The 23,972-nt window shown below is 51.5% G+C and overlaps 1 protein-coding gene across 1 annotated transcript in view; it reads right to left on the minus strand.

Annotated features, from left to right (window-relative positions):
- Positions 1 to 6,593: 6,593 nt before the first annotated feature.
- The window catches only part of CLSTN2 (calsyntenin 2), a 411,318-nt gene continuing 393,939 nt past the window's right edge, over positions 6,594 to 23,972 (minus strand). The window contains exons 10-17 of the mRNA XM_040964996.1: positions 22,218 to 22,384; positions 15,841 to 15,989; positions 13,860 to 14,077; positions 9,720 to 9,890; positions 9,190 to 9,335; positions 8,953 to 9,076; positions 8,110 to 8,294; positions 6,594 to 6,856 (exon numbers count right to left, since the gene is read on the minus strand). Of these exons, the coding sequence (XP_040820930.1) occupies positions 6,656 to 6,856; positions 8,110 to 8,294; positions 8,953 to 9,076; positions 9,190 to 9,335; positions 9,720 to 9,890; positions 13,860 to 14,077; positions 15,841 to 15,989; positions 22,218 to 22,384 (1,361 nt within the window). The 3' untranslated portion in view covers positions 6,594 to 6,655. The remainder of the gene's footprint in view (positions 6,857 to 8,109; positions 8,295 to 8,952; positions 9,077 to 9,189; positions 9,336 to 9,719; positions 9,891 to 13,859; positions 14,078 to 15,840; positions 15,990 to 22,217; positions 22,385 to 23,972) is intronic.

Raw genomic sequence — 23,972 nt, forward strand, 5'->3', positions numbered from 1 at the left:
AACCCTGAGGTGGTACCACGCCTGGCAGCCCCTCCAACCTGAGGTGGTACCACGCCTGGCAGCCCCTCCAACCTGAGGTGGTACCACGCCTGGCAGCCCCTCCAACCCTGAGGTGCCCCTCCACCCACATCTCTTCTTTCCCTTTTTGCGTCACCAGCTCTGGATATCAAGTCCAACTCCCTGTGCCACCAAGGCTGGTGCCTCCTCTGTACCCTGTCAAGTCTGGTGGTGATGAAGGCTGGTGCTCTCCAAGCCCTGTCCACCAGCAGCTCCTCTGCAGCTGTGTTGGGGGACTGGGAGAGGGTGGCCCTGAACCCCAGAGGCTGGAGTTCCATGGTGGGTTCCAGCAGGGCTGCATTTGTGTCTCCAGATGTAGGTGTGCACATTACGCTCAGGTGTGTGAGCCATAGGTGCCACTGTGATCCTCATCACACTGGCTGAGGACAGACGGGGCCTCCTTATCCCTCCCTCTCTCACTGCAGTCTGGCTGACATTTAGGAGTTGTTTCTCTCCCTCTGTGAACTCGTTGCTCTAATAGCTTTTCCTGCTGGAAAAAGAATCCACTGTGTGTGTGTGTCCCATCTCTCTCTGACAGACCCAGGAAACAGGAGCCAGGTAGCAGAGAAGCATTTTCATTTTCACATAAAAGCAAACAGACATGAAAGTCAATGTGTACCCGTGGTCTATAATGAAGGCAAAGCACGTGCATTTTGGCTCCTCTTGCCTGTGGCCCGCCTTTCGATAGACTGTTGGGAGTCGAGCTTCATGCTCATGTGGTAACAGGGACTGTGGAGCAGCTCAGGACTGGGAGTCACCAGGTAGGCCTTCCTTCTGCAGCTGGGGCATGCCCACGACCAGAGGGTGGGGCCAGTGGTGCTCCTCCAGGTCTCTCTACCCTGTTCCTGTCTTAGAGGCTCCTCCAGCTAGGGAGGTGGCCCTTCTTCTTCTCTCCTCTTGGGCAGCAGGACCAGTGTCCTCTGTCCATCTGTTCCTTCGCATCCTACATCTGATTTTGTGTCATGCTGATTTACAAATTAAGAGACAAAATGGGAGATTCCCTCTATGGAGTCTTCCCAACTTTTGAGAGCAAGTCCATTCATGGAGGTTAGATCTCTGGGATTCAAGGCAACATTTGTTGAGTAGAGCCAGGTACCTGTGGGGTTTACCTTGGGAAGATGGCCTGTAACAGGTGAGGAGGAAGGAGCTGGGGATCCAGACGAGCCTTGGTACCTATCAGATGCTGAGGAAGTAGGATGGAGGACCTGTCACACTGGGCGTGCAGAGTCCTCTTCTTCCTGCTCTGCAGCATGGCACCAAGAGACACCACATGTTTGAGGTGACCATCTGCCTATTGTTTCTGACCGATGTGAATGGTGGGATGTGCTTTGCCTGACCACCTGCCCTGTGTCCAGCCATCCCAGGCAGCAGCCTCGCTCCCCACGTCCTCTGAGCTCCTGGCCTTCAGTCCTTCCTGGGCTGGGTACACGTCCTAGCCTGCCAACACAAGCAGGACCCACGCAGTTTTCAGTTAGCAGAAATAGCTCTGTCCACTCCAGTCACCCCACTGCCTGTCCTGTGGTCTTATAGGGAGACCGACCTAACCGCCGCAGGTACTGCGGGGCAGGCTGGCCTCCTTTGCCCTTCAGCCCTGGAGCTCTGACAGTTCTGGTCATGCACAAGAACCTCTGCTCACGCTGACACTGTGCCTGGACCAGACTTGCTGACTTCTGGGGTGCACCTGGCTGCTCCCTGTATCCCTCCTGTCGGCCACACGTTTTCTGCCCCCTGGGAAGAGTGGCTAGTTTGACTCTGTAAGTGGTCTAAGTCTGCTCAAGGACAATTCAGGGATATCGAGGCAGGTGTTGCCCACGACCTTAGGGACCCCCCCCAGTCCACCCAGGGCTCCTAGAACCACACCTGCAACTTGATTTTGGGCAGATGGTCACCAAAGGGTGGCCAGACTTCCTTAATCCCAAGCGTCTCCCCAAACAGTTGTGACTGCCGCACCAGTGCCAGGCAAGCCTGGGACTTGCTCACCATCCCCTCCCATCCTTGGAGCAGAACTGGCTCACGTGGGGACTCACCAAATCCCACTACACATGATTGCATGCCCAGTTTCTTCTGCATTCCCTAACTGCACATGGGGCCTTCCTGGCACACTGCCTCTTTTTGTATCCTCAGAAACATACCTAAGCACAGGCTCCTAACCCTTAAGCCCCTGTTGGTGCCCAAGGAGAGTGGGAGCTAGAGCTATAGAGCAGGTGCAGAGTGAAATTTGTAAAGCAAAGCAAGCAAAGCCAGGGAAATGAGGGCGCTGGAGTAACTCTCAAACTTCCATTGCTCATTTCCTTCGCCTGCAGCTGGACAACAGAAAGTGGTTACATGAAAATTAAATTGTGCCCAGGGCTTTGGCTTGTCAGCCTCGATAAATGTCCAGTGCAGACAGGATCGTGCAGAGCTCAGGCCTGCCGGGATGTACTGCAGTTGCCCAGAGGCCTGGACATCATACCTGAATGTCAGCTATTTTTTACCAGCAACTTCTCTCAAGGAATAAAACCCCCCACTTTTGGGGTACAGTCTATTTGGTTGATTTAAAGGAGGGCACGCTGAAGAAAAAACTCTTCCTGCCTCATGCTAATGCTGAGTTCCAGAGCTGAGCCGACTGCTAATTGTCAAGAGTGCTGGGTTGTGCTCACACTGAGTATGCTACTATTGATTAAACAGTCACAAGTCTTTAGGATCATTTTTAGCACAACAGCATGAACAGGGCTGAAATGAAAATGAGCCTGAGAGAATGAACGCTCGCGTTTGGAATGATCCTGGGCTGAGCCTCGGAACAGATGAGCCTAGAGCAGCTGCAGTTGCTATTCGGGGTCATGTAGGTCTCGGAATCTGTGGCCTGCAGCTCTGAATCCAATGGTCAGCTGAGTGTGTCAAATCAACAGGTCACAGGTGTTTGGTGTTCTTGTTTTCGTTTGTTTTGCTTTTCCCTCGGAGGGTGGGCTTTTAAAGCAGTTTCTCTAAGGACTGCAAGGCTTTCCCCTGCAGTTGGGAAGTACACTGCTTATGGTCCAGCAGCAATGTGCTTTCTCCTGGGCAACAGAGTTGTCTTCACCATAGGGATTACCAAACACAGCCCTTGGGCTAGGTCTGCACAATTCTGTATGTCCCTGTAGGTTGAGAAAAGCTTTAGCATTTTTGAGTGGTTGCGCATGAAAGCTGAGAGAGCAAAAATTATGCATGAAATGCAAACTGCTATCAGTTGAGTTGCTGGCTTTGTTGGTGTCCACAAGCCAAGGGTTTGCTCTGTGGCTGTTTCCGTGCCGTGCTGGCGAGAGTCAAAGACTTGCAACAGAGACCATATGGTCTGCAAGCCCCAGACACTTATTCTCTGGTGTTACACAGGTAGAATTGGCTGACCTCTGGCACACGGAAAGCAGCGAATGGTCTCCTTCCAAGAGTCCTCTTACTGGATGGACTTGAGCTAAAACTTGCTAGACAAGATGACTGAACCAGTTCAGGAAAGACTAATGAAAAGAGGCCCTATCAAATCCCATTGCTAGTATCCGGGTGAATGTGGGGCTTAGTAAGACTCACAGCATTTGACTAAATCCACTAGAATGCTGGCACGGTGGCACAGTGAGCTAATCTCATCTGGGCTCTGGCTGGAGTCCTGGCTACTCCACTTTTGATCCAGCTCCCTGATGATGGTCTGGGAAGGCAGTGTAAGATGGCCGAGTGCTTTGGGGCCCTGCATCCTTGTTGGAGACAGCAGCTCTTCTCTCTTGACTTTGGACAAGCCCAGCTCTAGACATTGTGGCCATTTGGGGAATGAACCAGAGAGAATGGAAGATCTCTCTTTCTCTCTATTTCTCCATCTCTCATTTTATTTCTGTAACTCTGCTTTTCAAATAAAAATAAATCTTAAAAAATGTACCTGTATTGTTCTTGAAAACCAGCCAACACCTGGTGATTGCTTTACTCCATGGTGGCAACTCATCCTGGTGCATCTTTCTCAACTCAACCTCTTCTTCCTTCTCTTCCTTGTCAACCAGTCACCTAGGAGGGCTCAGGCTATGTTTTTAAGCTCCAAAAAATAGAATCTGACCAGTCACTTGTCAAGACAATTAATACACAGGCCTGCCATCAGACCCATCAGTGGTTCTCCGGGTCCTGGTCTGCACGCATCCATCTGGCTACTGCAGTTGGAGGGTGTCTAGGCCATCTGGGAAGTTAGTTCCTGAATGTCAGCACACAAGGCTTGGAAAATGCTGGGTCCATCAGTGATACTTCTCAGATATGGTGGGACTATTCCACAAAGGGCAAACCTGTGACCCGCCACTCCTGGATACCTCCTCTAGTTTCTGCTCCATTGGCCTGATTGCCTCCATTGTGTCTAGCCCAAGCTGGTGAGTAGGGTGTTGCCATACAATAAAATGCCTGTTGACCCAACATCATCACTAACTCGCTGGGGCTGGCTTATAACAGGGGTGAACTCTAGACAGAGGTCTGCTCTGTTGTCAGTAAAATACCCCCAGTGATTCATCTTTGCTGCTCTCACTGGCTCCCCACTCAACCCAAGCATCACCTAAAGAGCTCACGATGCACCCAGCAGCTCCCTCAGTCATGAGCAGGGTGCCAAGGACAGCCACCCCAGCCCCACAAATTGAAGAGACTGAGAGGAGAGAAAGGCACTCTCATAAGTACTGGACTTGAACATTTTCCATCAGAATCAAAACTCAGAAAGAATTGCCCTAACAGTATAAAGTGTTCCTTTTGCTGCCTTAATTTGGGGACAATCAATAGGCCTGATTGAAGACTGTTTTTGTTGAAATAAGGGGGTATGAGGGCTAACTAGGCTTTCAAATTCCTCCCTGTCGGTGGGCAGACACTGTGTGCTGGAAGAAGAAACCTTTGGGATAATGAGTGAAAGGGTCTATCTCTACTGGATGAATGTGAACCCTCTGCCTGTCCTGGGCACAGGCTGGGAGAGGGAGGTGGGGGTCCCATCTTGTCTATGCCTTTGAATGATGCTTAGCAGGACACCGAACCTCTGATCCTTGCTTTACTCATTGTGAAAGTGTGGCTAATGTCAGTCCCAATGACTTCACAGGATCATCACGAGCTTCCAAAAAAGGAATGGACATGAGAAATGCTTGAGGGAATGGATAGAGCTGTGTGGGTAGTCTTCCCAAATCACAAGGCTGCTAGAGCCAGTGGTGTGTCCTCCCTGGAAGGGCTCAGCCCCCAGGGCAAGCAACAGCCACCCCCCTGCTCAGCTCTGTTTTGGAGACACAGAGCATGTTGCAAACCTACTGAACTCCAGAGCCCCTTGCCCAGGGTTCTGCTCTGTGCCTATGCCAGACCAATATGGGGTGAGCTGGGGAGGGGTCAGAAGATGGGGTGTAATCTCTGCTGAGAACAAAGAGGAGCTCCCCGGAAGTGCTCTGGGAGCCACTCACAAAGGCCCTCGTTCTTTTCTCTTATTCTTTGGGCCAAAACAGATCACAAAGCAAGCAGTTACTAAGGCAACGGGGCTCCTTGGGTGGTGCCCATGCCAGCATGGAGGTGGAAAAGATGCCCTTGTTAAAGAAAGAAGAAAGGGAAAAGAATCTATGTTTTCAGGTGGATTTGTCCTCTACCCAAAGCATTTCTGCTGTTATGAGAAGAAGCCACTATGATTGCAAACATGCCACCCTCTCCTCGCTGTCAGACTTCCAGGCTTTCATTCTGCACTTGGTGGAGTCCACAGGCATAAGGGCTGCAGTAAATTAGAAGATGAGAGACCATGAGGCTGGGTGGTAAGACTAAGGGCTCATCTGTCCATCAGGGCCATCCTAACCCTATCATTCAGTCCTGCAGTCTCCAAGGAACCTAGCACATCGTTCATCAGCCTGGATGTTGGCTGGCCAAGGCTGTCTCCAGACAGTGCCCATGTGGTCTGTTCTGGGGCTTTGTGGTTTCATACGGGGAATGACCTTGGCAGGGCTCACTAACCTCTGTGCTCACCCCCAGGAAGACAGGCCCCTCTGACTGAGGATAAGGTCCTGCTTGGGCCAAAGAACCCCTGCTTAGTCTGGAGCATCTCAGGTCAGCTTCCTTGACCTCAGAGAGCAGCAAAGGGACAGGGTTCTCTGAGCTGGGAGGTGTGTGCCTTTTGCTACATACTTCATGCTGCCTCCGCAAGTGTTATGTGCTAAGACCTCAGCGTGTACTGTAACCACCCTCCCGGGTGAAGTGACTCAGGGACATCCTCATAAGGAGGGCCTGCTGGTCTGTGGAGGGAGACGATGCCGGTGCACGCACAGTGACTTGGAACCCAGAGGCCTCAGGAGCCCCGAGCTGGGAGAGGTGAGTGACAGAAAGGCGGCCCTTCCCCCAGCAGGAAGGGTAAAGGCAGGACTCTGCAGACTGGCCGAGGGGATGCTGGGGGCCATGGCAACCACAGGAGCAAGACTGCCCTGAGGCTGCTATGGAGGAGAATGCTGGGACTGCCCCGTGGCTGGGACACAGAGTGCCCGAGGTACAGAGGGCAGGCTCCAGGCAGCCAGACCTGGCATAGAAATCAGAGGCGAGGGGTGATAGGCTCAGGCATACATCGATCCGGTCAGGGTTTACAAAAGGGGCACGTGGGCTGGACGGCGGACCTCAGGAGCTAGTAGGACAGGGTGGAGTCATCCCACTCCAGCTGGCCTTGCCTGGCTCCACTCTGCCCGTGTCGGCCTCTGCCAAAGCCCCCCTCCTCCTCCTCCTCTTCGCTGTCGTCAGAGTCACTGCTGCCGCTGGTCATGTCTTCCTCGGCTTCCTCGCCCTCCTCTCCCTCCGTCTCTTCCCCACGGCCCGGAGCTTCGTGTTTCTGGACACCAGGGAGAGGAGAGAGGCTCACATCTACCTCCCACTGCAGTGAGGAAGTTAGCAGCCCTTGGGAGGGGGGTCTTTGCTCTTAATGCTAAGCCCTGGGGTCTGCTGGAGTCACAGCTTTAGAGACCAAAGCCTTGAAGCGGCAACTTCCAAGACCTGAACCCCAAGGGATGCGTGAGCATCAAGGATGGCATAAACGTGAAGGCTTCTGTGAACATCTACATGTCACCTACCGCCTAGACCCCCATGGGCAGAGGGCATGACGCAGGTGGCTTCTGTGGACAGCCACATGTCCGAGGAGGGACCTTTGACATTCATGGTCAGTTGCTAGGGGTTGTTGGCTAACTGGAGATAGGCACTTTAGAGTTGGACAACCTTGACTTTGAATAGTGGTTGCGTACCTCTGAACCTTTTACTTTGGGTTCCCACTTTGGTGAAAGAGGATGACGGCTCCTATTCCATGGGCTGTTGGCACACTAAATGGGTGACTGAGAGCCAGCACCCTGCTCGGAGTGCAATGTGCACAGCGCCTCAGGATGGAGACTCAGTGAATGGCAAAGGACACTGACACGGTTTTCTCCTACTCTGAGCCTTGAAGGAAGCCCTACAGGAGGCTGGCGCAAAGCCACCTGGCTGGCAATGTTAGTTTACCAAGAATGTAGTCCTGAGTTCTCAGGGTCAGTCAGCACTGAGCCAAACACGATGCAGGAGGTGAGGGGTAGACACCATGGCTGCTTTCTTTCAGGGACTTCTGCGTCTCTCTGTGGGACGAGAGCAACTCCCACATCTAAGCCAGGTATTAGTGTATGAGCTGTTTCAGACTTAGAAAGCTGCAGAAGCCCTGTGGTGGGAGAACCAGCAGGACTGAGCTACTTGGACTAGGAGTGACCTTGGGCCTAGGGCCAGGAAGGGCCAAGGCCGGTGGCAGGGGTCAGGAAGGACCAAGCCCGGGGGCAAGGGGAGAAGCCACCCACAGCTCCCCACCGACTAGGAGTAGCCATGGGTCAGGAAGGACCAAGGCTGGGGCGAGGGGAGAAGCCCGCCTATAGTTCCCCACCGACTAGGAGTAGCCATGGGCCAGGAAGGACCAAGGCTGGTGGCGAGGGGTCAGGAAGGACCAAGGCCAGGGGCGAGGGGAGAAGCCGCCCACAGCTCCCCACCGACTAGGAGTAGCCATGGGTCAAGAAGGACCAAGGCCGGGGCGAGGGGAGAAGCCGCCCACAGCTCCCTGCCCCACATGAGGATCACCTCCATGGGGTTGACCGTGATCGTTAGCGCAGAGTCATCCCAATCCATCTCAGCCTCCTTGGCAGCTTCAGCCTCGTGGAGGAAGTGCTGATGGGCGATCCGGATCCTGTACACACCCATGGCCACCACAAACACGAGCATGCACACAGAGATGATGATGACCACGGTGGCGATGCTTGGGACCACTGGAAGGAAGAGGAAAGCCACAGGACACGGTAAGCTCATGCTATGATGGGCATGCTCGAAGCAGCACAGGCAGAGGACAAAGGCTGCTGTTGTGCATGGCAGCTGGGAGGTCCGGGGCACCTGACCCTGCTGGGTCTCACTGTGGTCTGCCTCACTCCCACCCTAAGGATCACTGGCAGGAGTTAACGAATTGCCACTGAGGAATAGAGGAGGAATCTGATAAATTCAAGCTTCATTCTAACCTTGGCTTTCCCCCCAAATCACAGGGTTCTCCCACTAAGAGGAATGGACACGAGTGCCCTCCAGATGGAAACACAAGGCAGGAAGCTCTAACAAGACTACAGGCAAAGGATGTTACAGCACGGTGTGTGTGTGTGTGTGTGTGTGTGTGTGTGTGTGTGTGCGCGCGCACGCGTGAATGTAAGGGACTTATGGATGGCTGTGTATAGATATAACTCAGCATCCTGAAGGAATGAGCCAGTCTGCTGGAACCCTTTTTGCCAGCCTGTGTTCTCACCTGCTGTGTGTGACCTCCTGCTTGCTCGATTGGGAGTCTGCTGAGTCTCTCCCTCAGTTCTGGACCGCTACGCCATAGCAACCCATTCAGTGGGGGGATTTGGAGGCACAGTGACTCCCCAACCCCACAGTGGTCCCTACCTGAATTGCGCTGGATACTGCTCTGGGTCTCAGGGTGGTGAACAGACTGGAGGAACGGAGGCTGCACGATGAGGTGGTTGACATGCTCCTTGTCTGGCAGGCTGACTTCATGGAGCACACTGAGCTGCAAAGAGCAGGAAGGAGATGCTGCTGGCCAGGGATGGCAGGTGGGCTGGGAGCAGCAGTACCCCTGCATGATGGAGGGGACAGCTGGGGACACTGGCAGGACCCACTCACCTCCAGGTTGAACTCATTGCTGGTATAGCGCCCATTGAGTTCTGAGCACTTGATCCGGAACCGTCTTGCCTCCAGGGTAGCTGGGCGCCAGTTGCGGTAGCGGATGTGACGCAACACCTGCTCGTAGCGGTTCATGGAGCCAACACCTGTGCCAAGAGACCACCCCGTCATTGGGAGGCAGAAGAGGAAGCAAGGCGGACAGGCTGGGGCCTTCTCAACGCATCACAAGCACCACACTCTGACTGCAGTGCTGGTCTCAGTCCGCCTAGTGTTGCTATAACACTGGATGAGATCAAACTGTGTAACAGAAGGCATCCACCTTGCTCCAGTCAATTCCCAGGAACATGAGTCCCCAGGAGGCTGAGCAACTCCTAAAAGGTCAGGGAATCCACACTCCGGTGTCAAGGGTCTCCACTGGCCCCTGAGGCTTCCCAGTGGTTTTCCATGGCGGCCATCACACTCGTGTCTCTATGGACAAGGCTATTATGACAGGACACCCCTGAGGTGAAAGGAGCGGTGGGTGACCTTACCATAGATGGAGTATCCTGCAGTGGAGTTAGTGGCATCCAGATGTCGCTGGTGGAGCTCACTGTGGTTGAGTTCTAAACACTCATGTCTAGGATCCAAATCCCCTCCAAGCACCAAAATATCACAGAAGTCCAGGTTGTGAAGCATTTCCTCCAGCACTGCAGATCTGGGGGCTGTTGGGGGGCGTGGAACAGGTATGGGCATTAGCTGGTAAGCTGGATAACAGACTTTGCACAACCCTTCCCTGCTCCACTGATGCACCCCAGGTGAGCGGGTTGGAGAAGAGCTGCATAATCCCAAACATCATGGCCATGGCTCAGATGTCCAGGCTGCCCTGAGCTCTGCTGGCCTGAGCTAGTGGGAAGAACATGAAAACTGCCATTAAAAGTTGAGACTTTGAACAGCAGCTCTGCTGCTGGGCTGCGAGGGGGCTGGGAGCTGCCCAGGAAGCAGCAGCTCTCACTCAGGGGTGCTGTGGCTTGCCCAGGGTCACCGGGTGTAGATTTGTCTTTCCCAGCAGACCCTGAGGTTCTCAAGGGCAGAAGTTCCTGAAGGAAACCTTGGTGTTAAATGGAATTGGATCATTAGTGAGCTAATTCAAGTCAACACAACATAACTAATAATAATGGATTGATTAATTAATTAGCAAGTTGGTCCCTGCCTGATTGTATGACTCCACAGTTGAATATAGGACAGAGTTTGGCAGTCCTGCTTAAAATCTAATCTTTCAATAAAGGTGATATTTATGAAGTACGTGCTATGTTCCAGGTACTATGCAAATGTAATCCAGACCTTAAAGGGGATACTGTTCTCTTTTGAAAAATTAGTTTATTTTATGATTACATGATACAGTTCTATAGGCTCTGGAATTTCCCTTCTCCCCTTCCCAAATCCCTGTGCCTCACCCCCCACTGATTTCCCCTACATTATTACAACAGTATAGTCCTTCACAATCAGCTATAAATTGATCATTCTGCTGTTTAAATGTATCCTAACCCTGCAGGCATGGACAATGGCAGAGTCCAGCATCCCATTGTCAAGATGCATTCAGCAGTTCACTGGGAGTCCGTCTTTGATTTGTAAGCAGAGACGCACACTGTGCTGTATCTTCACATCTGTATATGATAGCCTCCACTACACAGTGACTATACAAAAGCGGCTCTTCCCCGGGAAGATCAGAGTGGCAGGCGGTCTAGGTAACACAGAAGAGGAACTGAGTTCAACATCATCTCATTCTCATCCTCTAATCCAGTGGTATTCAAAATAATATCTTTTTTATTTGAACAGAAAAGACAGAGAGGGGGAGGGGGGAGAAGGCAAGCTCCCATCTGCTGCTTCGTGCCCCAGTGGCCCCAGTGGCCAGGACCAGGCGAGGGCCAAAGACAGAAGCCGGGGATCCCACTCATGTCACACACGTGAGTGGCAGGGACCCAGTTACTCGGCCCATTCTTGCCGTTGTCCACAGCCTGCCCTAGCAGGAGGTGTGATCAGAAACTGGAGCCAGAAGTCCAACTCAGATGCTCTGAGAGTGGAAACAAGAGCCTTAACATTTAGGCAAAATACCTCTTTTCCAAACGTTTTTATCTTACACTCCTTTATTGACAAAGCAGTGGGGCCAGTGTCGTGGCATAGCCAGCTAAACTTGCTGTCTATGACAGCTGCTCATTTGGGCACAGGTTTGTGTTCCAGATGCTCCCTGCTAATGGACAGGGAAAAGCAGCAGAAGATGGCTTAAGTGCTTGGGTCCCTGAATGCATATGGCTCCTGGCTTTGGCCTGGTCCAGCCTCTGCTCATTGCAGCCATTCAGGGAGTGAACCAGTGGACAGGAGATCTGTCCCTCTCTGTGGTTCTTTCAAATACAGAAATAGATCTGGAAAAAGAAAAATCAGCGAAATGAGATCTTTCAAGTAAGCATGTATATTTATTTATAAAGAAGACTAGATATGTTTATCCATCATAAAACATTTATGAAAATTGAAAATTTAACTATGGCTCATGAAAGATAAGAGAATTACTTTAAATAATTATTTTATTTAGGTTAATTTTTTTAGTGAAACCAAAAATATTCTTGGCTCCCACTAGATGTATGTCATAACTAATTTTTTGCATGCTTAATTTTTAAACGCTTGTTAACAACAGTGGCTTCATGTATCATTGCAAAATCTACAAATCTAAGAATCCACCCTGAGGACACCTCTCATTAGCAATCCTGTGTGTGTGGCTCTGTTTCAGTGGGTCCTTTCACAGCATCCTCATTCCTGCCTCCCCAGTGCCCACAGAGCTGGTGCTGGGAAAAGCCATGTGAGCACTGCAGGCACTCACTTCCACCTGCAGTTCCCTCGTTCCCACTGTATTGATGCCATTGTGCAAGTTCAAGGACCCAGAGGTGATTCAGCCATGTTCTCTAGGAGAGTGCCAGCAGCGGCAGGGTCCAGAGGCAGCGGAACACCCAGCCTGGGTCGGGTGGGCAGCTGGAGGACACACTGAGGACAGTGGACAATGAGAAGGGGCAGGGAGGGACCCAGGCAGAGCTCTGAGCAAAGGTGAGAGACAGAGAGGGGTGTGAGTATATGTGTGTTAGGGGCAGTCTCTTGATTAGGGTACTCAGACAACAGAAAGAGCAAGCGAACGGGGCTGTATCCGGTCCTGAGGCCTGGTGGCAAATGCAATTAACCTGCTTGTTCGAACACCCGTGATCACGGTTATTAGAACAATAGAGTCAAAATGCACAAGTCCTACTAACAGCTCGCGGGCACTTGGCTGTGTGCCCTGCTTCAAGCTCTCATAAGCAGCAGGCGAAATGTGGACCCAGATTTATGCTGTTCCCAAAATTGCCTGCATGCTGGAGTCAGACCAAGCACATGTGGACACTCTCAATCACTGCCTTCAGCCACTGAGGTCAGAGGCCCCGTCACTTTGCCATCTGATTTCAGCCACAAATGAAGACGGGCAGAGACAGAAAGTCACATGACCTAGTGCCCTTGGCGTGTAGCCTGGAAGCCACTGGGCAAGCACCCCAGCCACCAGGAAGTGGCATGGTCTGTGGTCCTAGGTAATTAGATTTTTCCAGAAGCAGCTCTTAGAGACCTTGGGCCCATTGGCAATAGCACATCATTAGCAGCGGTTTGGAAGGATGGGGCAAGCTGCAAATCCTTTGGAAAAGGCAGTGAAAGACAGTTCTCAAATGGGAATTTCCCTTACAGACCCTGGTCCTTATGAATAGAAAGAAAGGTTTTCCCTCTTCTGGTCTCATTCCTCCTTCCCTCCTTCGGACCCCTCCGTCACTCCAGCATACACCCGTGTTGTAGCTCTCGGAGCCACTGGTTCTCCCTTGCAGACAGAACAAAGCACCCTCCCAGGAATGAGATGGCGGGAAAGAACAACTTGAAAGTTGCCTGAGCTTCTAGCAGCGCTGCTGCCAAGCCCTAACTTTCACGGTGTAGGATTAATTCTATTTTTTCTTTGTGCATCTTTAGCTTTTCTCCTGATGATCAGAATAACAGACAGATGCTCTAAAACAAGGGAAGAGACGCAGAGACAAATGAACTCCAACAGGTTTCTCGGAAAGCTGCCAGTACGGGGTGTGTCTCCGTGGTCTTTTGGCTGCGTCCAGGGTTGAGATCATGCTAGGTGTTAATATCTGTCATGTTCTGAAGAAAGAGCTGGACAGAGCAATCCCAATCCAATGGTTCCCTCCCCAGATGCCCACAGTGTCCGGGCCTGGACTATGACAGAGAACCCCACACTTGAGTCATCACTTGGTGCCCCTCGGGGAGTCGTGAGCAGAGGCAAGACTCAAACCTGGGTGCTCCAATGTGGAATCCAAGTGACAGCTTCTTAGCCAGGAGGCCCAAGACCCGCCCTGAGGCTATGCAATTTTGCATCTCACTTTTTGCACTGAACATTCAATTCAAATGCCTTCTGTCCAACCTCATGCCCCTTAACTTAGTTATATGCCATGGTTTGCTAACACACTCATTTCTCTCCTGTTCAACAGGTGGTTTCCAGGTCTACTTTGCCATGGTGAACAATGCTGTTGCTGTCTGGAGTTTGAGTTTACAAGGCTGTTGGAAACCAAGATCCCCGACCTTCTCTGGCCTCCCAGCCCCCCACTACCCACCAGGTGGGGATGTACTCGCACCTGTGCTTTTCCTGTCCTCTGGGGTCTCGGCTTTGGCCAGAGTGCTCAGGATCCTGATGTCAGGGAACAGGATCACGCCCTTGGTGCTTTCGAGCTGAGCAGCCGGTCTCCAGAAGCGCTCTGTGCCCCTCAGGGTGATCTGGGGCTCCACGGCCTGCAGGACCATCACGTAGGCATCCACGTCGGGAATGCTGATGCACACGTCCTCCCCGAAGCACCTGGAAAAGCAGCTTGCATCACGACACTGAGGAGCAGTGCCTCCAAGCAGTCACGACAGGGCCTTGCCACTGTCATCCCTGACGACCTAGGAGTCCCAGGCACTCAGACGGAAGCAATGCCATTGTCAAAGCTGCTCCCATCACAGACTGAAGGATTGGCCTCTGGAAGAAAGGGGGTCTCCTAAGCGAACCATAGGTAGCCCCTAACCCTTTCATTATCCTTCACCAGAGTAGCGGATGGCAGCACTTCTTAGACACAACTACTTGTGAAGTGCATGTATTGTGTAAGTGAGGAGCTCTCAGTCCTCTCCCTGAAGAACAGCACAAGATAAAACCCATTCCTGCCCCACATACACTGTACTCCTGCAAGGGTGTCACATAAATGTGCTTGTGGGATGCAGTGGCTGAGCAGGAAGTATTTAGCCTTCTTTTCCCAAGATGCTGCTGCAAAAAATCTCTAGGAGGCAGAAACAGTCTGACAAGAGCAAGGCCTGAGAAGTCCAGTCACAAGGATCCACAGCCTAGCTCTGGCGCTCCTGGGCTAGAGGAGTGCAGACATGGCACCTGACTCCTGGAACCTCAGTTTCTTTCTTTAGCCAAGGAAGGGATAAGTGGGATGCCTTATGGAAGGAAAGATGAAGCGCATGAAAGAAGCCTGCACGTGGTGAGTGCTCAGGATACACGGAGTGTTGTGATTCTTTACCAGACCTCTTCAAGGGTGTGTCCATCATTGGCCCTCTCCACCAGTCGTCCAGGCCAATGCCAAGCAAGGGCCCGATGGGGAACCCAAGGCCAGGCCTGTGCTCTGAGAATGTGAGTGGCTGTGGGCAAGCTCCCTGTAGGTGTTTTTCACACTGAGCCATTTTATCCCTTGTGCAGTGGGAAAGTTATGCTGCTCTGGAGATCATGGCTCCAGGGCTTCCCCTTCCCCTGGGCCACCCACCCAAGCAGCTCCACTCTCCTACAGGTTTACAAAGGCCTGGCCACAGCACAAGATGCTGGCCAGTCTGGCCCCTGCCCCTGACTCCAGTGTGGCACTGACTTGGAGGTGTCTGTTCCATACTCTTAGACTTTTGGAGGTGTGTGCACCGTCTCTAGATCCACAATGCATGACTTCCTTCTGGGGCTCAATCTTGGCTTCTGTCCTAGGCCCCAGGAACCCTCAGCCAGCATCTTCCCTCCCTGCTCCTCTTGGAGCTCTTCTCCTGATACAGGCATCTGTGATTCCTCTGCCAGTTCCCAAGGGAATCTCTGGGGTCCCCTTCCTGGCTGCCTTCGTTGGTAGCTGCAAGGCTAAGAATGTCTTTGATAGCCTGGTAAGAGAGTTAGCCAAAGAAATAATCTCTTTCATTAATTTAAATCGTCCCTGGGCACAAGAAGCATGTGTGCTCTTTCTCTGGAATACTCAGTCTTTGGGAACTTCACAAAGCAAGGTAGCTCAATGTAATTCAATTTAAGAAGCATTTATCAAGCACCTACTAGGTTCAGATGCCATGCCCTGACCGAAGCACCTTAAAACGCAGCTCTGAGAATCGATAGGAAGCAGTACCCTCAAGTTACGAGATTAAAAACAGAATCGATGGAAAAAGAGGGATTAGAGTGGAAGGATATCAGAACACTTGAGAAGAAAGCAAAGGGGGAACAGAGATTCACTGGGGTGTCTCCTTAGCCATGGCTAAGCTAAGGGAACTCGTGCTTTGCAAGGGGACACTGCCGTGGTTGCATGTGCTCCTCGGGTCCCAGGGTGACCGGCATCTACTCACTGGACTTCAGAAGAGACTCTGAGGCGTCGCACACCTGCGGTTGGAAACTGCCTGGAGTTGATGTAGGAGACCTTCTGGAGTGCACGATTAATATTCCCAATGTCATCCCCTTCCATTACCAGGATGGACTGTGAAGGGTTGAAGTGATACTGGAAGACACAGTGGGTATCGGGGAGAGAATGGTCAGTGATGGGAAAGTCCCATGGAAGTCCTCTTTCTCCACGGAAAATCCATACTTGCATCTCCACTACACCTGCAGGTGAGGCAGTCCTGTGTTCCCATGAGGGCTTTTGCCTCTGAGGCAGTTTCTGCAGGCTTGGGCACTGTAAGCCTGAGCTGCCATGAGCAACAAAAGGGTAAGCTGAGTTTATAGACCCAGCCATGGTGCCTTGCAGTCCAGCCTTGGTGAGGAGTGACCCATGCTCGGTGCTTTTGGGGAGTCTTGGGCAGTAGCAACCTAGAACCTGGACGGAGGCTCCTTTTGTTGCTTTGATCTTTGGCCTTGAACTGCTCCCCAAGTCATCCTGCATCCAACTTCCTAATCCAGGACACATCTTAGCTTCTGACCTTGCAGCTTGTCCTTCAGGAACGGACTTTCTGCCTTTCCCAGCTAGGAGTCTAGGTCTTTCTTCCTCAGTGCTGCACTCGCCTTCCTGTGCATTGCTTGCACACCGAGCTGGGTCTCACTTTTCCATGGAACCCTGAGTCCATGGGGCTTCGTACTTGGTGAAGGCCCATGTGGCCATGATGTTCCTCACTGACTGAGTCCTGGGGGTCTCAAACAAGATCCAGATCCCTGTTCCTCCAGCAACTATTATTCTAATAGGACACAGAGACCCGCCTTCAGGCTGCTCTGTATTACCGAGCCCAACCCACCTGCAAGCAAATCATTAAGAAATGCTAGCAATGAAATATTAGGATCATATCTGTGGATCCAAATGCTCATGTTACAGGAAGCAAAGATGTTTAATATGGTTTTTATATAATTATGCAATCCATAATTTCTATGTAATTATAAAATTACATATTTAATTATATAAATCAATTTCATATACTTATGCGATTTAACCATTGTGTACTACTCATTAGTCAGGTAGAACTACGTGGGAAGTGAAAAGTTTCTGACCTAGCTCTCATAACTCCGGCTCCCACAATGCCGTCTGACAGATAACCACGATTGCCACGAATTTCCTAGCACAGGTTGCATTATCATTCATCATTGGCAGGCTCGCCTTGCGTGAGGGACAGTGGGTCTGTCCACAGTGTGGACCCCATGAATGACAGCAGCCCTCCCTGATGGTTGCACATTTTGCCTTGTTGCACTCAGTACTGGTCATATGTCTTGCTTGGTCAATGAACATTGGGCAGTGATATTGTTTGGCTCACACGCAAAAGGGTGGTTTAATAGCCACATCACAGTTTTCCACGTTTCTTTTTCTCTGCTATGAAACTTGCAAACTTTTCCTCAGGGCTGGTCCGTCAGCCTGCGTCTCCCAAGGACAGTGGATCCAAGCTGCGAGTCAGTCTACAGTGCTGGTGGAATTTGAATGATAAATACAGTTTTGCCATAGACGCTCCTAAGATGTAAGTCATTTGTTACTCCAGGATGAAGTGGCCTACACGGGTAACTCTACTTGAGCATGTTACAAGCTCACAGATTCCACCCTCAAAGACAGCGTGCTACAGAATATTCCATGTCTCTACATTTTCATTAGATTATGTCTTGGCCCTGTCTCTGTAATACACGAAGCCTTCTTCATACATTTTTTTTTTTGACTGGCATAGGATATTCCATTGACTAGATTAGCTACAGCTCCACTGGACAAACTATCACATCTCCTGAACCTGTCCCTGACGGTGACGGAGGACACCGTGTACAACCTTCCCTGCCTGATGTTTCCTAAGTGTGTACACGTATGTGCAGGGTGCAGCCTTACATGTGAGGTTGTCAGGCCAGAGCACAGGCACCTTCAGCTTCTGTAAATGTTGCCGAGTTCCCCACAGCTGGGGCTTACAGGAATATCACCCCTAGGAGCACTGCCACCTCTGCATGGTTTAAACTTGCATTTGTTCTTGGAGGAAGGTGAGTAATTTGCTCAGGACTTCCAGGCAAATCTCACCAACTTTCCCCGCTTCTGGAGTGAATGTTTTTGCATGGCTCTCCTCCTCCATGTCCAGACCCCAGAAGGCAGACGTCCCAGGGGCACCATTGCTGACCCTGGGTATCGGTCTCTGGCACGGTGGCCCTGCCAGCCAATGGCTGTGTCTTGACCTTTGAACATCCTATGAGCGTTTTATTGTTACTACTTAAGCCTTGTATGCACTTCACCCCGGGCTTCCCTGCCCTGCTTCTGTAGAGTTCACACGACATGACAGTGCTGTTGGTATAGGGACCAGGGCCCACTGCCTCACCCCAGAATCTGAGAACCCAGCCCCCGGGGCCTGGAAGATGAAGGAACGAGCTGTCCTCCCAGCCTCTCTTCCACACACAAATGGCTTGTCCTTCACTCTCTTGTCTTACTAGCAGAGCTCTGTGGTCATCATGCCAAACTCTGTCCTCTCTTCCTCTTGGGCATGGTGGAGGCCACATTTACAAGGTGCCTTGTGCCACACATAGGTGAGTGACGTGACCACCTCTGGCCAATGAGAAGGGGAGCCTGGGGCTGAGGCCAGGTAGGGCCCTGTGGTGTTCCAGTCTGCATCTCCTTCCATCTCAGTGACCTGCGGACTTCCAGGTGGACACGCAGCCTGCCTCCCTCGGTGACCTGCGGCCTTCCAGGTGGACACGCAGCCTGCCTCCCTCGGTGACCTGCGGCCTTCCAGGTGGACACACAACCTGCCTCTCTGGCTGAGTGTAAGAGCCAGACAGGCTACACGTATGAAATCACGGCAGTAACCTAGCCAGTCTGGAAGAATCTGGCACATTCCACGTCTGACTCTCACCTCCTCCAAGGTGTCAGGCATCTCTAAGACCCAGGTTCGTGGGTTCTTGCATTCCAGTTCAGGACAAGCCACAAAGTACAACTTTGGACTAACTTTGTTCCTTTTCCAAACTCCATTTCCTCATTTAGAAATAATGAGCAAATAAATGTGATTGTGCCTGTAGCCTAAATGAGGAACTGTCTACGTAGGGTTCTGGCACCCGTCAGTGTGCAGCCTGAGACAGCCTGGCTTCTGAGAGTTCACTGCTGTAAATGAGCCCGGGCTCAGCCCTCGCCTGTGCGGCCACCCTGCTTCCCCTGCTTTGGCTTCCCCTTTGTCCCTCAATGTCCTGGCCAAGGTCCCTGGCCATGAGCACTGCTCCTGCAGATGCACGGCTGACATCACAGTCAGCCTCTGAGCGAGGAAAGCTCGAACTGTGGACGCCTGGCAGCTTAGCTGCCGCATGCTGGTGATTGTAACTGGTTCCTAGGTATTCAGGGCATCTGTTTTAGATTGGGGACGGTTCAAGGTTATTCCTGGAAGAGCACTCCTGATCACCATGCCCACCTTCCCCACAAGCCATCTTACTAACAGCAGGGACGAGTGCTGCGAGTGAGGGGAGGGTCTGCTGGGCTTTGCTCACCTGAGAAGCAGGAGAAACAGGATGAGCCCTGAACAGCAGGCCCTGGCATGAGGGCTGAATAGGAAAACCAGAGGTTCATCTAGAGGTGTGGGCTGGCAATCAGAGGAGGGCATGTTCCTCCTACAGCCACCAGGTGGGAGCATGGCTTAGGGAAAGCGCTGGCTTTCCAGGTAACACAAAACTGGTCCAGCAGCTAGAGCGTTGTGCCGACCCAGGACATAAAGGTAGCCTCTGGCCTAGCCAGCCACATGGTTCTTACGGAGTCAAAGCAGGTTCTTGCTTTGTTCCAACTGCAGTCCACCCAGTTCTGCTACTCAGGGGACATGTCTGAACTCTTATCACCATAAGGACAGAAAATGATGGCAACCAGCAGAAGTGACAGTTTGCTTTTCTTGGGAAGCTAAGCAGACAGATCACTGCTGTCCAATGGTCACCTCTGACCTGTTCCCTAGGGGCAGGCTGGCCACAGTTTGCCAGATACCTGCTCATTCCCTCACACACCTGCCAGCCTCTGAGCTGGACGAGATTTTGATGTAGTACCTCAGAGGCTTCCTGCCACAAAAGGAGCTGTGATTTGTTGGAACCTATTATCTCACTGTGTGTTTATACATACATTAGATAAAACTCCAACATCACAAGATAAATGACATTAAGCTCATCTTGCATATAAGGGACTGTGGCTAGAAGGGTCATAGTGTCTTTTCCATGTCACCCAGCTGGTAACAGACGTTTTGAGGGCAATCTGGTTCCAAAGACGTTGTTTCCCACTCTCCCACACTGTGGAACTGAGCCACACGCACCAGAGAAAGGTATTCTGCAGGCACGTGGCGAGGCCACTGCATTTGGTATGAATACAGGACAGTGACCAGCACAGCTACCGAGACTCAAGGCAGGATGGGAAATGCTCAAAAGTGTGCGTGAGCCAGAGGAAGACAAACTGAATGCCAGGCCCTGTGAACAGACAGGCTGTGTCCTCAATCACACGAGCTCGCTTCTTTCCAGTAACCAGAGAGGCAGGAGGAGGCTGGGAATCGGTAAATCAAATCCCAGTCATTATTCAGAAACAACCCAAGGGAGACTAGAGACAGGGAAGGAAAGAAGTTCCAAGACTGTCTTCTGATTTGAGTTGCTGGCGTGGCGGGAAGAGCACGGATTTATCGTGGCCAAGTCCCTGAGCCCCTGATCCCTTATCTGGGAAATGAGGTCATAATATTCAATTTGTTGTGAAGAGTAAGGATAATGAACATAAAACAGCCTCCGGTGAGTGCTCCACAAATGGTGTGTCTTATTAACTTCACACTCGATGCTCCAGGTCTCAGCAGCTGCACCCCAGGGATGGATAGCAGCAGGTGCCACCCTGGAAGTCAGGCTAGCACCCCCAGGCCCGACAAGCTTTGTGCCACTTATGTTAGCACCTCCTATTTTGATAGGTGATAAATTCTAAAAACAACCCCACTAGGATTCCTAATTTATAAAAATGACTTTCTTTTAAACTCGGCATCTTTGGCTAATTTTCTCAGTAGTGCCTGGAACCCTGCCACTGAGGTCCCCTGGGACCACCCAGAGCACCGGGGATGCTTCAGAGGCAGCGAATACATCCAGATTCTGAAAGAGAGCTATGGCTGGAGGTACCATTTCTGTATCATTGAGTTAACCAAAGCCCTAGGGAAACAACACAAAAAGTAGGTCGAGCACCCTCCAGGGACAAGTGGGTAGTTACAGAAAGTCGTGTGTGTGTGTGTACTACACTTGATCTAGCCAAAAGGCCGAGAAGCGATGTGTCTCTGTGTATGTGTGTGTCTCTGTGTATGCATGTCTATGTGTGTGTGCTGTCCACGTGGCACAAGGTCCTGGGAAGTCCTGCTGACTTCACCGTACCTTTGTCCTACCTGCCTGCTCTGACCCAGGCTCCGGGTTCGGCATCCTAGCCCTGCATATCTGTGCATTCGATGGCTCCTTGTTTCTAACAGAAAAATTAAATGTATTCACTGGAACAGAGTTGGAACATAGTGAGGAGGCTGTTGCCGACCGTGCCTTTGCCTACCTCTCTGCCTGGATGCCCTCCTCCCACAGCCCTGCCTTGTTCCACGCGACTCCGACCACTCCTACATGCTCTTTTCAAGCTTCTCTTCCTCTAAGGAGCTTTCTCTGATGGCTGTTTCTCCAGATTCTGAAGTTTTGGAGCAGGACAACTCGGGTTCAAATCCCAGACTACTTATCACTAACGTGGGGACTTTAGGTGAGTTCCCTTTGCCCAGGGTTGTTCACATCCTTCCCTGACTTCTGCTCAAGTTCTGAGACAGTGGCTTTGGTGCTCACGGAATGGAAATCTGTCCATTTTTCTCTGATCAAAGCCTGCTCCGAGCTAATCCTCACATGCTGGCAGTGTAGGACCTCACAGCCTCCCATTCTGCTTTCCAATTCCATCTGGCTCTGGTCTTCGCTTGCCTTTTCATTGTCTTTTCTAGTCCTAGCTCTTTGTTTAACTTTCACGCATTAGAAAGGCACCTGGCATGCTGCTTTGATTCCTTCAGGCAGATAACTGGCGAAGCCAACAACGAACCCATAAACACACAGAGGAAACACTGAACGTGGGCAGATGACACAGGTGGGCCTGATCCGTGTCTTTCAGGAGGCCGACAGCAGAAGTCCTTCACAGAACGGACCATCGCTGAGCTCTCCTGGGCAACATTTTGTTGTGATGGACTTCCTGAGCGATGTTACAGGAAAGGCGTCCACTTCCTGGCCTGCGTGGGCAGCCGCAGCCTCACGGCTCCATCTCTGATAGGGGTGGTCCCAGCTCCTGCCTTACCTTGATCCCTTGTCCAAGGCTTTCTAACGAGTTAATATCCAGCCCTTCCTTGCAGGCTTGCAAGCAGGATATCACCTTCTGGCTTTCCATTTTGCCAGGACGAATGGTGAGACTGGCCAGGCTCCCGTGGAAGAACTGAGCAAACCGTGGCTTGGCAACTTCTCCTCCTGAAAAACAAAAGTGGGGGTTGGGGACAGTGTCAGTTGTCCTGCAGGTCTTGGGCAGTTCACGCTATCTCAAAGCATCATCGAGTCGTGGACCAAGGTCACCTTGACCGTGTGTTCCTTAAGAATACGTTCTGGTGCTGAGTGCCATGGGGTCTTGGTTCCACTCTCACCCATGTGCCAATGTTCAAAGTGCACATGATGCCAAAGCCAGCTGAAGCCATTCTCTGTGGTTTTCTCCCAGTTAGACCTTCCCTGAGGCCTCTCTGCTTCCCACCTCGCTCAGGAGCTTCCCCACAGAGGCCGCTCGGTTTTGGCACTTCCATCTTTGCACCTGCACAAACGGACCTCCCCTGCAGCTTGCACTACTCTCCTCTTGAATAGGAAGCAGAAGGCAAGGGAAAGCCAAGTGGCCTGGGCTGACCTCGACCTTTGCTAGTTCCTGGGAAGGGTTTCTGAGCTCTGTGCCTGTGGGCTTTCCCTGGGGTGCTGTGTCTCAGGTCTAGGGTCCTGGGGGCTCCTCACTGTCATCCATGTTGTTCTAACCTGTATGTACTTTCACAGTTCTCTTTACTTTTCATTGTGTATCCCTCTTGACTGCAGACTTGGCCAGGTGACTTACTCAGCTTTCTTGTTCATATTGCTGTGTGGATTCTCTGCTGATTGGATCCATTCTGGAGCATCTGCTTCTGCCTACATGCATTCATTTTGCCCACAGAGACACTGTCTCCACACTGTTGAGACCACACACATTTCCCAGTTCTGCAGGGTCCCTTCAGCCTCCATGCCCCACAACTTACCGCAACACTGCCTGAGCCCCTGAAGGCCCACCATGCCCTCTCCCCACCTTGAGCCTCTTGGGACACTAACAGCTCCTTTTAACATACCCCTCACCACCTAGCGTTGCTAAGTAATGCTTACATGTGTGGTTACTGTGCCCTCGGCACCCTAAAAGGGAGGTATGCTCAACCTTGTCCATCCATTCTCATCATCGGGGGACCGTTACAAAGACAAACCAATTCTAGTGCTATATCCCAGCCCCAGGGATTGACTGAATTGGTTTGGGGAGTTTTTAAAGCTCCTTGGGTGAACCAAATGTAAAGTCAAGGTTAGGAACCACTGAGCTGTATGTTTCTTGAGGCTGGGTCTTTTGCAAACTCCCTCCTTGGTGCTGCCCACAGGCATATTCTCTGCACATTGCTATAATGTATTAGTTTAAGTCTCACTCCTAGAAAGCTGGGGTCACTCATGCATTATTCATCTTAATGAAGACAACACTGAACGAGAATTAGGGGATAAGGGCTGCAGCAGGTCCTTGGCCGAAGTCGACTCATTCATCCTCCATAACTCTGGGCTTTTTGTCCTCCTTGCATTCTGGACTCTGTCTGCCACACAGCAGGCATTCCAGAACTCTCTACTGAGTTATAGGCGATGGTGAACTGAGTATTGGGAACCTTGGGGACATAATGGCTGCCTCTCCACATGTGTTCCACTCCTTCTTTTCTGCAAAATCAGCCCTGAGATCTGGGGGTTTGGCTTGAATTTTGAATTTTGTTTGATTTGAACTCAGTAGGTCATGCCACCCCTACTG

Source organism: Ochotona curzoniae, unplaced genomic scaffold (assembly GCF_017591425.1).
Source record: "Ochotona curzoniae isolate NIBS_2020 unplaced genomic scaffold, NIBS_Ocur_1.0 contig_1302, whole genome shotgun sequence".
Lineage (NCBI taxonomy): Eukaryota > Metazoa > Chordata > Mammalia > Lagomorpha > Ochotonidae > Ochotona > Ochotona curzoniae.